A 13,443-nucleotide genomic window follows, 5' to 3' on the forward strand; every position below is an offset into this window, starting at 1 on the left:
TTGGCACTGGCAAATCTAAATTCCGCATGATACTTAATTTGACCATTTTTCATGCATCCTTATTATTTTAATTTTCTGATCCAAATCAATCTCTTTCCTTTTCTTAGTAGATTTACTAGTACCACTTTCACTTATTCTCTTAGTAGTTGGCACTATGATAACTGTCAAAATGAAATTTTCTGTGAAGAACTTCATGGTTAAGGCAGAAACATACTATTATTACATCATGCGAGCTCACATTTTCCTAAAGCACATTTCTGGAGGTTACTACCATAAACAATAAAGACAATTTACAGTTTCTGGTTTATTGGGCTTTTCTCTTAATGCAATTCCTTATAAACGAGTAGTAAACTCAATCTTATTGCATTTGCAATAATACCAGTATCTGGAATTCTATGGTTTTTTTTGTTATTGTGGTGAAATCTGTCCCACCTTCAGTCATAAAAAAAACAAATTTTCAGCATCTTCTCTTCATTCCTGTTTTTTTAAGCTTGTTACTCCGTATCTCACTTGTGCAATTTGTGCATGCCGTGTTTGTAGTTATTGATTGCTTATTTATTTATTTTTTTACTGTTTTAAATTTTACAAAAAAAAAAAAAAAAAATAGCTGAAAAAAATTTACGTATGTACAAAGTTATGTAACTCAGGCTTATATAAGTTGGAGACTTACTGTACATATGTACTCCAGAAAAGTTTAAAAATTGTAAAGTTGCACATCGTATTACTTTTACATCAGATCTATTACATATATTTATGATTTGCGGTTATAATCTGTAGTAGTTGAAATTATATTATACAACAATTTATTAATATGTTCTCTTTTTTTAATTAAAAATACTTTTTTTTTTAGGATCTCCTAGAAAAGATGATAATGGCAACATAGTAAGTAACTTTTTATTTGGATTACTTCAGGAATTTTATTTTGCTAAGCATTGGAAAAGTGATTCAAATACTAACTTGCATAGAGAAAGGTTTATATTTAATTTCTTAAAAGGTACAGATAAATCTCAGACCGAATCCTAGTATGTATATCTAGGATTCAGACTGAATCCTAGTTTGTATCGATTGATTTATTGTAAACTCCACCGATCTGGTGGTCATGCCGGAGTATAAACAAGAACATATTATTGACAAAATAACCATCGATTTTGGTCATTAAGGGCCTCTTATTTCCTCATGGAAAAATCCATGAGAAAAAGATTTTCCCCTACTTATTTATCCAGTTGGCAGTTGGACAAGCAAGCAGTGGGAAAATCTGTAATGTTAATCTGTAATCAGATGGGAATCTCTATGGTCAGCATAGTCCCAGCAAAGTTAATCATTGTGACTGAATTGAATCAACAGTAAAGTTTTCATTGAGCCAGGTGCATAGCTGCCAATCTCTGGATTTATAATGAAGACCATTTTCCCCCCAATCTTTTTTTTTTTTTTTTACTATTTGTGATGTGAAGTTAAATTTGATTTGGCCATAGAATACCATGTCTTGTAAAATTTATGATGTAGCAGTGATTGCCATCAATTTATTTGAACATATTGTTTAACTTGATGGTGGTAGTATGATTATTTTGGATTTGCATCTGTACAAATACAAAAATATGACAAAGTTAGTGGTGCTTTGTCAGTTTTATGTATCAGTAGTATTATCATATGTTGCATATTTTAATATATTATATTTAAATTTTGTAACTATTTTTACCTAAAATGATATATACTTTTTTGCAGTAATGTCTGAAAAAAGAAAAAAAAAATTAGAAATGGTGTTATTTCCTTCTGATGATGTTTACGAAGTTGTAGATCCTATATTTCCTTTTTTTTTTCTTTCCCTAGCACACTGTTCACCTTCAGTCTGATAACAGTGTAGAATAGCTTCAGATATGTGCACATTTGGCTTCTTTAATGCCTATTCATTTATTGGTAGTGTTTTAGGGTTAATAATGTCCTTTAGTAAGATGCCAAAGAAGTATGGTATTTGAGAAGATATAAGATTTTCCATGCATTATAAAATTTGGAAAATGTAACATGTTTGCTCAGTATACTGCATGTAGATGGGATTTTCATAGGCAGAGTGTATAGTTAATTGAAGTTAAATATGTACTGCTTCTATTAGAATGAGCAGAAGCCTGAAAAACAAGATGCTTGATATTTCAGAGACTGTTGGGAGCCATTGCGGTACAAGTAAACACATGGGTTGTGTTAGGGTAGCTAAGAATAGAAACAGGTGCAGGTATACTTGCGTGTACACCAATGCTAGGAGTTTAGTAAACAAATTTGATGAATTTGAGGTATTGCTCAAAACATCAAAGGCAGATATTGTTGGGATATCAGAGACGTGGTGTCACACAGATATAAGGGATGCAGAACTGGAATTTGGGGAGTACAACGTCTACAGAAAGGATAGACAGGATAGGAAGGGGGAGGGGTTATGCTATTAGTTAAGAAACACATAAAAACCAAGGAAGTGAAGCCAGTCGACATCGCTGGACAGTGCAGTGTTGAGTCAGTTTGGTGTGACATAAGCATTGGGATATCAAAATTGAGCGTAGGAGTGTGCTATAGGCCTAATGACTCTGATGAGTATAATAAGAACCTGTACAGGAAAATAGAGTGGGCGAGAAAATCAGAGGATCTTATAATGGGAGATTTTAATTTCCCAGATATTGACTGGAATTTGGGGGCTGGTCACTCACACACTAGCAGGGCTTTTGTGGATTTATTGGATGATTGTTTTCTACATCAGCATGTTAGGGAGGCAACTAGAGGGAGTAATACTCTTGATTTTATTATCAGCAGTGATTCTTCATGCATTAAGAATCTGCAGATAAATGAACCACTAGGTGGCAGTGATCACAGTGTGCTGAAGTGGGATTTACTCAAAGAGGTAACTACCATTAGGGGTAAAGGGAAGGGTTATTGCTTCCGTAAAGGCGACTACGATGGACTGAGACAGTATTTAAATTCTATACAGTGGGACCAACTGATGATGTTACCAACAGCAATTTCAAAATGGGAAGCATTCAAAGAACTTATCTTGGAAGCTACTAGGCTTTACATACCAACTAAGAAATATTGTTCAAGGTTTAGGCCAAAATGGATGTCAGATGAACTAATGAGGCATATGGCAAAGAAGAAAAATGCATGGGATACTTACAAATTAATACATGACACAGAAGCCTATGATATAGATACAAGTTGATATGCAACCAAGTTACAAAGGAGGTTAGGCAGGCGAAGGCAGATTACGAGAAATCCTTGGCAAGGGATGCAAAGAAAAACAGCAAAGAGTTCTTTACTTATGTAAACTACTTGATATTGATGGGTCAACTGTTGATGATCCTGCTCAGGTAGCTAACAAACTAAATGAATATTTTGCATCGACATTCACACATGAGGAGTTATTCAGCGAGGGGAATGCCAGAGGTGTATTCAACTCTAGCACTAAGCTACAGAATCTTGAAATAACTGGGAGTAAAGTGGAGGAGAAATTGTTGAAGATAAACACAAGAAAGGCATCCGGGGTGGATGGGATCTATCCAGTTATATTAAAGGAGGCAGCAAAGGAAGTAAGCAAACCCTTAGCCATAATTATGAGAGCTTCCTTGGACTCAGGGGAGGTACCCATAGACTGGAAATGTGCAAATGTGACCCCAATTCACAAAGGAGGATCAAAGGCTGACACAAGTAATTATAGACCTGTGAGCTTATTTTCTGTTCCAGGAAAATTAATGGAGGCACTGGTTAAAGAAGCACTGCATGATCATTTAGACAAGACTTCAGTTATAGCTCGGACACAGCATGGTTTTGTTAAGGGGAAGTCTTGCCTGACCAATTTGATTGGATACTATGATGCAGTCACAAAAGAACTGGATTCAGGGAATAGCTTTGATATTATATACTTGGATCTTAGAAAGGCTTTTGATACTGTTGCACATGGAAGACTGCTGCACAAATTGGAGCAGTGTGGCATTGGAGGCAAATTGCTGCTATGGATAAAGGGGTGGTTGAGGGGGAGAAGACAAGAGAGTGGTAATCAATGGACACTGCTCATCGTGGACTAATGTTATTAGTGGAGTCCCTCAGGGCTCAGTGTTGGGTCCATTATTGTTTTCTGTATTTATAAATGATATTGATGATGGTATATCAAGCTTAATGTCCAAGTTTGCAGATGATACAAAGTTTGGCAGGGTTGTCAAGGACACTACTGACACTATGCTGCTGCAACAGGATCTGGAAAGGTTGAGCAGATGGGCTGAGAGGTGGCAAATGAAGTTTAACATTGACAAATGTAAAGTACTACACATGGGAAACAGCAACCCCAGAGCAACGTATCAACTCTGTGGTACTACACTGACAGTGGTAGAGAATGAAAGGGACTTGGGGGTGGTTGTGCAGGCAGATATGAAGTTCTCTGAGCAGTGCAGATGGGCTGCAAGAGTAGCTCATGGAGTATTGTCAATGATATACAGGAATTTTTCCAGCAGGGATAAGGAGGTGATTATTCCCTTGTATAAGGCAATGGTCAGGCCACACCTAGAGTACTGTATACAGGTCTGGAGGCCTCATTTCAAGAAGGATGTAGAGCTGCTGGAACGAGTACAGAGAAGGGCAACAAGATTAGTGAATGGAACAAAGGGGTGCTCTTACGAAGAAAGGCTTAAGTTTTGCAAATTACAGTGTCTGGAGACTAGGCACCAGCGAGGTGATCTGATAGAGGTGTATAAAGCCTTGAATGGTTTGAGCATGCTCAATGCTGATGGGATTCTTCCTCTAGCTCAGAATAATCACCTGAGAGGGCATAAATTCAAATTGAGGAAAGACAGATGTATGATAGACGTTCGGAAATTTGCCTTTAGCCAGCGGGTGGTTGGTTGGTGGAACAGACTTCCATCCCTTTTCATGGAGGTTGATAGCCTAAATAAGTTTAAGGCTCAGCTGGACAGGTATTTTGAACGAACAGAGAGGTGAAGTGGAAGTGGGTTTTTTTTTTTTTGGCTGATGCTGCATAAGCTTGCTTTCTTGCATCAAATGCCTCTACTAATGCTAATGATAATAACTTTTGCTTATTTTTAATACGGTGATTTTTTTTTTTTTGTATCTTGAAGCATTTTCTGAATGCTGTATCACTTTCAGAAAATATTGTGAAGTATTGGCTAGGTGTTGTTTATTATTTTTCATGAAGGCAATTTTAAAAATTGCCAATTTTTGCTCAGGAGTTGGATTTCCATCTCATTTGCAACCATACATTAACAAGTTTCAAGATAATTGAACAGTGAAGTTCAGTTACCTTGAATGGGTGAATTACTTTGCTTTTTTATAAAGTAATTCACCAATTTAATCCTGACCAGTCACTTGGTCAGAATTAAATGTTGCTTAAAGTTATGAAAATATCTTCATCGAATTTTCTGTAATTTAGAATTTTACTGACAATGTTTTCTAGATTTGTTAGCATGGTGATGTATTCTGATTATTATTTTTTTTCCCCCTCATTTCGATTTTAGTTACCTGATGAATTTTCAGAGAGTAAGTATGTCTTCTATTACTGAAATTTAGTAGTTTTAAATTTTTTTTTTTGCACTACATTAAGGCTTATGAGCAAACTTAGTTTTAATTTTATTTTTTCTAGTGCCCATATGGAAAGCTTATATTTTAAGGACTTATAAAGAAATCATGTACTACGATAAGGTAAGATTATTTTGCTCCTTAAGGAAATGCTGAAAAAAATTATTAAACAGGAATTTTTTTCATAATATGATTGATAGCAAATACAAAGCTCCTTTATTTTACTAAGATTTAAATTATTTCAATGCCCGAATTTTGAGACCTTTACTATTTTAAAAATACAATAAAACTTCCCTATAACGAATTCGATAAATCCAGCGAAAAAATTCGTTATAGAGAAATTTCGTTATACAGAGAATATCTTTTTTATTAAAAATTGTTATTTAATTAGAAAATGAAAATGAATCTACATTTATTTTTAATGTATTTTATTTCAAAAACACTTATTTAAATTACGTTTACACAATTTTCGCTGGTAAGTATCACAAATTAAAAAAATCCGTAATTTTCGTTTGCACAGTACAATTAAAAAATGTCTGATTCTCAAAGAAAACCTCACATTTGTTCAGACATTAAAAACATTATCAGGAATATTTTCACAAAACTGTAGACCCATACGAACCATTTTAAAGCGTTAATCACGAGTTGGCTTTTCTACAGGTCGTTCTGATGTGTCTTCAGCGTTATCATTAATTCCTTCATGATCGTGGTCGTGTCTAACACCATTCAGCAGTATTTCATCTTCATTTGGATGTTCTGTTTAGTCAGATCTTGATCTACATAAACATAACTATCCAGTATTATTTCATTTTCGATGTTTCCGGACGATTCTAATAATGTCCAAAAGTTTTTCAGTTGTGAAAGAAAGGGGCAGTTCATCTTGTTTGTCCAGTTGTTTTTCGACTTCTATATTCAATGCAAATCCTGCTTTCGAAAAACAATTTTGAATAGTGTATTCAGTGACATCGTTTGTCCAAACTTTCACCAGTTCAGAGATGCACACTCTAAGGTTAATTGTAACCTCCAAGTTTCTATTTTCTGATAACACATTGACAATCTTCATTATTATTCTCTTTCAATAATGAAATTTAAAATTTTTAATAATGCCTTGGTCCTTTTAATAATGGTTTTGGTGGTAAAAACAACAACTTCACACTTAAGTTTGGCAGGATGTGCCGGACAGTTGTCAGTTACCAATATGATTTTCCTTTTTTCTTTTGTTATACACCTGTCTAATTTTAATATCCAGTCTTCAAAGATATCACTTGTCATCCGTGCTTTTTTATTAAAGGTGTAGTCAACTTCCAAAGATTTTGTGCCTCTAAAACATCTTGGGTTTTTTGATTTTCCGATGACTAAAAGTCTTAATTTTTCACTTCCTGTCATATTTGCCCCAACTAGCACAGTGATTCTTTCTTTGCTTAGTTTTCTGCCAAAACATTTATCACCCTTAAAAGCAAGTGTTCTATTCGGTAAGCATTTAAAGAATAAATCCATTTCGTCAGCATTAAAAACATCCTTAGGTTCATATTCTTCCAAAATCTTCTTTAAGGTATTGTTCCTCCAACTGTTGCAATCTTCTTCGCTTACATTAACACTTTCTCCACAAATAACCTTTTCCACAATTCTGTGGCGCTTCTTAAATTTATCTAGCCACCCAGTGCTCGGATTAAATTCTGTATGTCCAAGGGACTGCAAAATTTCAGAGCTTGTTGCTTAATTATTGGACCCGATATTGGTATATTCTTTTCACACATCATTTGCACCCATTTTAGAACAGCTTTATCAATATCTTCGTATACAGTAATACCCCAAAGTTACGCGATAGGTGAGTCCGACGAAAATCGCTGAAATCGAGGTACAACTTTGCATATAAATACATATAAATTTTGCTTAATTGGGACCAAGGACTAACAAAAACGCTAGTTTAGAAGAAAAATATTTAATAAAATTGCAGTTCTTTATACATATTATACAAAATATGTATTAAAAAAATAAATGAGTTACGTAAAAAAGTTATTTCGATGTCGATGGCTTCATAAAATCTAACAAATTCATCTGACGACACAGCGCCTCCTTTTTTTCATGCAGAATTTCTTCATAGCAAGCTAATAATTTTTTTATTCCTTGCTTTGTAGTTATAACGCGTTCTTCGTTGGAGTCTGTTTTCTAAAATTTTTAAGCCCTTTTTAATTGAGCTGAGACCTTCTGTCAAGCTTGCAATTGTCATGTGCTTTTCTGGTGGAACTGGGTCTGAAGTGTCGGATACTTCAGTGACGTTTTGCTCACGCATCTCTGAGCTCATTCATTGTCAGCTCCTGACTATGTGAATCCAACAGCTCGTTGACATCATCACCATTGACTTCCAAATCTAATTGCCTTGCAAGATTAACAACTTCTTCTATCACATGAGCGACATGATCAGTTTCTGGTATTGTTTTCATCTCGTTTTTGAAAAAAAATAGACAAAGTTTCTTCCAGACACCATTCAATGTTTTTTTGTGAATTTCATCCCAAGATTCTTCAATGATTCTTACGGCATCTAAAACATTGAATTGTTTCCAAAAGTCTTTAACAGATATCTCACTATTTTGTCTCATAGCTTCATTCAGACGTGCAAATGAACACCTTGTGTAGTAAGCCTTGAATGTTTTGATGACTCCCTGGTCCATTGGTTGAAGCAAGCTGGTTGTGTTTGGAGGCAAAAACACAACTTTTACACGTGGGTCAAAATTAATTAAGGTGGCAGGAGGGTGACCGGGTGCATTGTCAATAAGAAGCATCACTTTAAATGGAATCTGTTTAGACTTGCAATAATGTTTGACTTCGGGTATGAAGTGGTGACCAAACTAGTCCTCAAAAACGGAAGCTGTCACCCAAACTTTATGATTTGACTTCCAAATCACTGGTAAGCTAATTTTAGATATATTTTTTAAAGCTCTTGGGTTTTCAGAGCGATAAATTAAGAAAGGTTTTAACTTGCAGTCACCAGCTGCATTCCCTCCAACCATCACTGTCAATCGGTCTTTGGAAACCTTAAAGCCTGGAAAGCTTTTTTTCTTCACACGCGATAAAAATTCTTTTAGGCATCTTCTTCCAGAACAGGTCAATCTCATCCACGTTAAATATGAAAAATGACCTTGAAGATAGTGGGCAGCCGTGTTGCCAAACAAAAAAATCAAGAACCGCGTAACTCCGAGTTCGCGTGAGTCGGGGTATTACTGTATACACAACTTAATTCGCTTCTTGTCTGCTGCTCCTTCAATTGGATTTCAAATTGATTCTCGATTTTTTAAAATCATAGATAAGCTGCTTGCAGGTATGCCACATTTCTCTGCAACATCTTTTTTCTTAAAACCCTGGTCAGTATCATGAAGAATCTTTACTTTATCATTAATACTTAAACACTTTCTCTTTGACATTGTTTCCGCAGTTGTAAAAATTACTCGACTGCAGCTCTTGCCGATACACACACCGCAAACTTCGTGCGCTAGCCATATAGTGAATTGTTAGTACTGCCTACTCAATGACGTTCACTTGCCAATTCAACTGTATCACGTGACCTTTCTTATCAATCACTTTGAAGAAATATACGACTTTGTGAATTTCCTTTATTCTGCTTTCATTCATATATACACGAAAGAAAGTTTATGGTTAATGTATGTTACTTTTCAGAAAAAAAAAATACAAGAGCATATAGCCTATGTGATTGATGACAAATTGTTCTAAAAGAACGAAATTAAAAAAAAAAAAAAAAATTCTTGAGAACCATCTACTGGGAGTCCAGTTAGATGAGAACGGACATATCATATAATGATTGACAGGAAGGTCACGTGGTACGGTTGAGGTGAGAAGTGAATGTCACTCAGTAGGCATTACTAAAAACCAACTATGGTAGCGTATTCGCATATGGTAGCATATTGGCATTCGCTGCTGCAGTGAATTTCATTTTCCCTTGAGCCAACATCAATTTACAAATCTACCCTATTTATTGTAAAGTTTATGACCACTTTTAAGAAAACTCATTTGGTTTTATAACTGTAACAAAAATGAAACAAAGACCCTCCTACGGGCGTCAATGACCACAAGTGTTCACTAAAAGGATGATTAATTCCAGATGCTAATGCGCAATTTCGGAAGGAAGGAGGCAGTATATTTGAGCTGCTGTTTAGCAGTAAATGCTTGAAAATCTTCAAAAATGCTTTTACTAATTTTTTAAAAAATTCGTTATAGAGAGACTAACACTTCACTATATGTGGTTAATTTTACATGTAATTTCATTTCAAGGTGCAGTGTTTTGCGAAAACATTCGTAATATAGAGAACTTTGTTAAATAGAAGTTCGTAATAGAGAAGTTCCACTGTATTTCAAAAGCAGTTATGGCATGACCTTAAAAGAATAAATAAAAACACTTCACATTTGGACATAGTAAACGTAAATTAAGATTTATTAGAGCAGCTTTTGCAGCATACATAAAATCTAGAAAGTACAATGTTCTTGTTGGTTTAGCTAAAATTTTGAGCCATTATTTTTTTAAATTTTAAGTTTTATTTTTTAATGAAATAAAAAATCACTGTTATTCCATAGATGATCAAAGAGCCTTCTCGAGAAAAGCTTCTTCCAGACCCCTTGACAGAGCCTTATTATCAACCTCCTTATACTCTTGTTTTGGAAATGACTGGTATTTTAGTACACCCAGACTGGACGGTAAATATTTTTTATGTGCTCTTAAGACATTAAGATAATGGCAAAAAATTAAGTTGAAGCTGAATTTAATAATTTGCATATATTTTGTCTTTTATTATAGAACTGCATATTTTATTACAGAACTGAATTTTGTTTTATGTTATAGAACTGCATTTTTTCTTTTATTGTATAACTGCATATTTATAAGCCAGAATTGGACCACAATTCTGGGTAAGATTTAATGTGTACTCCCTTGTGATGACTTAATTTAATAATAAATGGTTTTGAAAAGTTAACTGTATTCAAAGATATTTGGAAATGTGCATTATAAATCATAGGAGTTATACATTTAGTATACTTCTACAACACATGGAAAGTTTACATTTTTAAATTTTACTTTAACTGAAGGTATGCTGGATTCTTTGATTGACTTGAATGTGATATTTATGATCCAAATGGTCACAGAATGCTCTGGAGGTTAGTTATAAATGGCTAAAAATAAGATTACAGTTTAACATTCAATTGTTAGTTTAATTCTTTTCCAAGTGATGTGCTTTTTTTTTAATTATATCCCTCGCGTTTATATCATTTTGTTCAATTTATCTGGCAAAATAATCGAAAATAGTTGGAGAGGAAAAAAGAATTGGGAATAGTTGGAGAGTAAAAAAAAGGGTCTGCATCTGGATTTGATCACATATACCTGAAGTAATAAAAATGCACAAACTCCTCTTTGGTTAAATATCCTTATTTTAATTTGTCAGTGGGTCATTTGCATAAATGCATCAATTACTTCATTTCATATTTAAAAACTAACTCATTAAATTCATATCATAATATAAACCCATTTTGCAGTTAGTATTAGCAATGGCCGCATGGCTTAAGAAAGCCTATGGCTTATGCTGCACCAGCCAAAAAAAAAAAAAAAAAACCAGAATAAAACAATGATAAAAAAATAATAATAATTAATAAAAGAAAAGGAAATTAAACCTATCATCCTATGCCTTTCCCTCACCCGAAGGTACTATTCAGATGACCTTTGAATTTCCCCAAAACTGTCAGCCTCTACCACCCATGTAGACAACTTATTCCAGTAATTTATAACTCGCTGGCTAAAATAAAACTTTCTGCAGTCCAATCTCAACATTCCCCCCCCCCCCCCGTAACTTGAATTTATGTCCCCTAGTTCTAGCATCATTTATAATCTTGAAAATTTTGTCCTCATTCATTTTACTGATGCCTCTCAGAGCCTTAAACACCTCAATCAAATCTTCTCTAAGGTGTCTAGTTTCCACACTCTGCAACCCACACATTCGAAGTCTTTCTTCATAAGGATGCCCTTTTGTCGATCTCACCAGGCGAGTTACCCGTATTTGCACCCTTTCAAGAAGCTCGATGTCTTTCTTTAGGTGCGGTCTCCATACTCGAACACAGTATTCCAAGTGTCGTCTAACAAAGGCCTTATATAATGGGATTATCACATCCTATCTCTACTTGCAAAAGTTCGATAGATCATCGATAGGATACCATGGGTGTCCTATCGATGATCTATCGGGACACCACATAACTGTTGAGTTCATCTGCAATGGCAGCTGGTGTATTTACAATGTTTACAATGCTCAGAAAATTCATGTCTGACTGTATCGTAACACCCAAGTCCCTTTCCTCCAGTACTGGATTTAGTTGAACTCCACCAAGTGAATAAGTTATTTTGGGATTACTGTTTCCCAGGTGTAATACCTTACACTTTGTTGGATTAAAGCATAGTTGCCATTTTTCTGACCATTCCTGCAATCTGTCTAGGTCTCTCTAAAGAAGATTAGCTTGACAGTGATCATTAACTACTCTACCAATTTTAACATCATCTGCAAATTTAGACATCACGCCCTCTATCCCTTCATCGATGTCATTTATGAAAATTAAAAACAACAGTGGCCCTAATACTGATCTTTGGGGAACTGCACTTCTTACATCAACCCAATCTGAGGAATAGCCATTTATCGCAACCCTCTGCCTCATGCCCTGAAGCCATCTTGCTATCCATTTAAGGATTTTCCCAGTGATTCCAACCTGTTCCTGCTTATAAAGCAACCGCTCATGTGGGACTGAGTCAAAAGCTTTGCTGAAATATAAATAAACAATGTCGAAATTATTCCCTAAATCCAGCTTGTGAGTGACCCTTTCAAAATACCGAACCAGATTTGTTAAACATGATTTTCCCTTTACAAAACCATGCTGAGTATCCTTGAGAATTTCAATTCTATCCAAATGATCCTGAATTCCACCCTTGATCATTGCCTCCATGATTTTCCTACCACTGAAGTCAGACTGACAGGTCGATAATTTCCCACTTCACTCTTAGAGCCACTCTTATGTATGGGAGATACATTGACACTTTTCCAATCCAATGGAATCTCCCCAGAGTCTAGTGATGCTTGCATAATTAGCTTCAATGGTTCAATGCACTCACTTGCCGCCTCCTTTAAGATTATAGGGTATATTCCATCAACTCCAGGAGCCTTACTGGCCTGTAGGCTCGAAAGTTTTTTCATTAAATAATCTTGCGAAATTTCAATATCATTAATTGCATATTTTTCAACTTCGCTCCCACAATTTCCCTTTGTCACAAAAGGTTTTTCATTTGTAAATATCGATGCAAAATAACTGTTGAGTTCATCTGCAATGGCAGCTGGTGTATTTAATACTATCCTCTTTCCCTTACGTAAAGGTCCAATCTGGTTTGTCCTGCTCTTCTTGGCATTTATATATGTGAAGAATTCCTTATCCCCCTTCTTTGCTCTGTTTGCTAGTGATTTCTCATAAACTGCCTTTGCCTGTCGAACCTTTTCTGTGGCTCTATTACAGATCATCTTGTAGTTGTTATAAGCTTCAGTACTTTTTATTGCTCTGTAACCTTCCATGCCACCTTTTTCTGCTCAAGTAATGTGGCAACTTCACTATTCATCCAACTTGGAACCCTCCTTGTGGAGTATTTTTTTAACAGTAAGTACGCATTCAAGGCATCTGTGATTAATGTTTTAAAAGCATACCACAGTTCGATTGTATTCATTCTCTGTGCGATATCTACCCAGTTAATAGAGGCCATGTAGCACCTTAAGGCATTGTAATTTCCTTTTCTGAAATTAAAACCCATTCCTTTGCCTTTTACTACTGCTACCTCTCTCATCATCATCCACCGTAGAA

At 35.2% G+C, this 13,443-nt stretch overlaps 1 protein-coding gene across 1 annotated transcript in view; it reads left to right on the forward strand.

The window, feature by feature from the left end:
• Positions 1-13,443, forward strand: part of LOC150084996 (mitochondrial import inner membrane translocase subunit TIM50-like) — a 46,629-nt gene that overhangs the window by 16,464 nt on the left and 16,722 nt on the right. The window contains exons 2-5 of the mRNA XM_090375700.1: positions 851-882; positions 5,496-5,517; positions 5,621-5,679; positions 10,144-10,263. Coding sequence (XP_090231826.1) covers positions 851-882; positions 5,496-5,517; positions 5,621-5,679; positions 10,144-10,263 — 233 coding nt within the window. The remainder of the gene's footprint in view (positions 1-850; positions 883-5,495; positions 5,518-5,620; positions 5,680-10,143; positions 10,264-13,443) is intronic.

The sequence above is a fragment of the Mastigoproctus giganteus genome, chromosome 6, assembly GCF_048544385.1.
Source record: "Mastigoproctus giganteus isolate SK-2022 chromosome 6, ASM4854438v1, whole genome shotgun sequence".
In the NCBI taxonomy this organism is placed as follows: Eukaryota; Metazoa; Arthropoda; class Arachnida; order Uropygi; family Thelyphonidae; genus Mastigoproctus; species Mastigoproctus giganteus.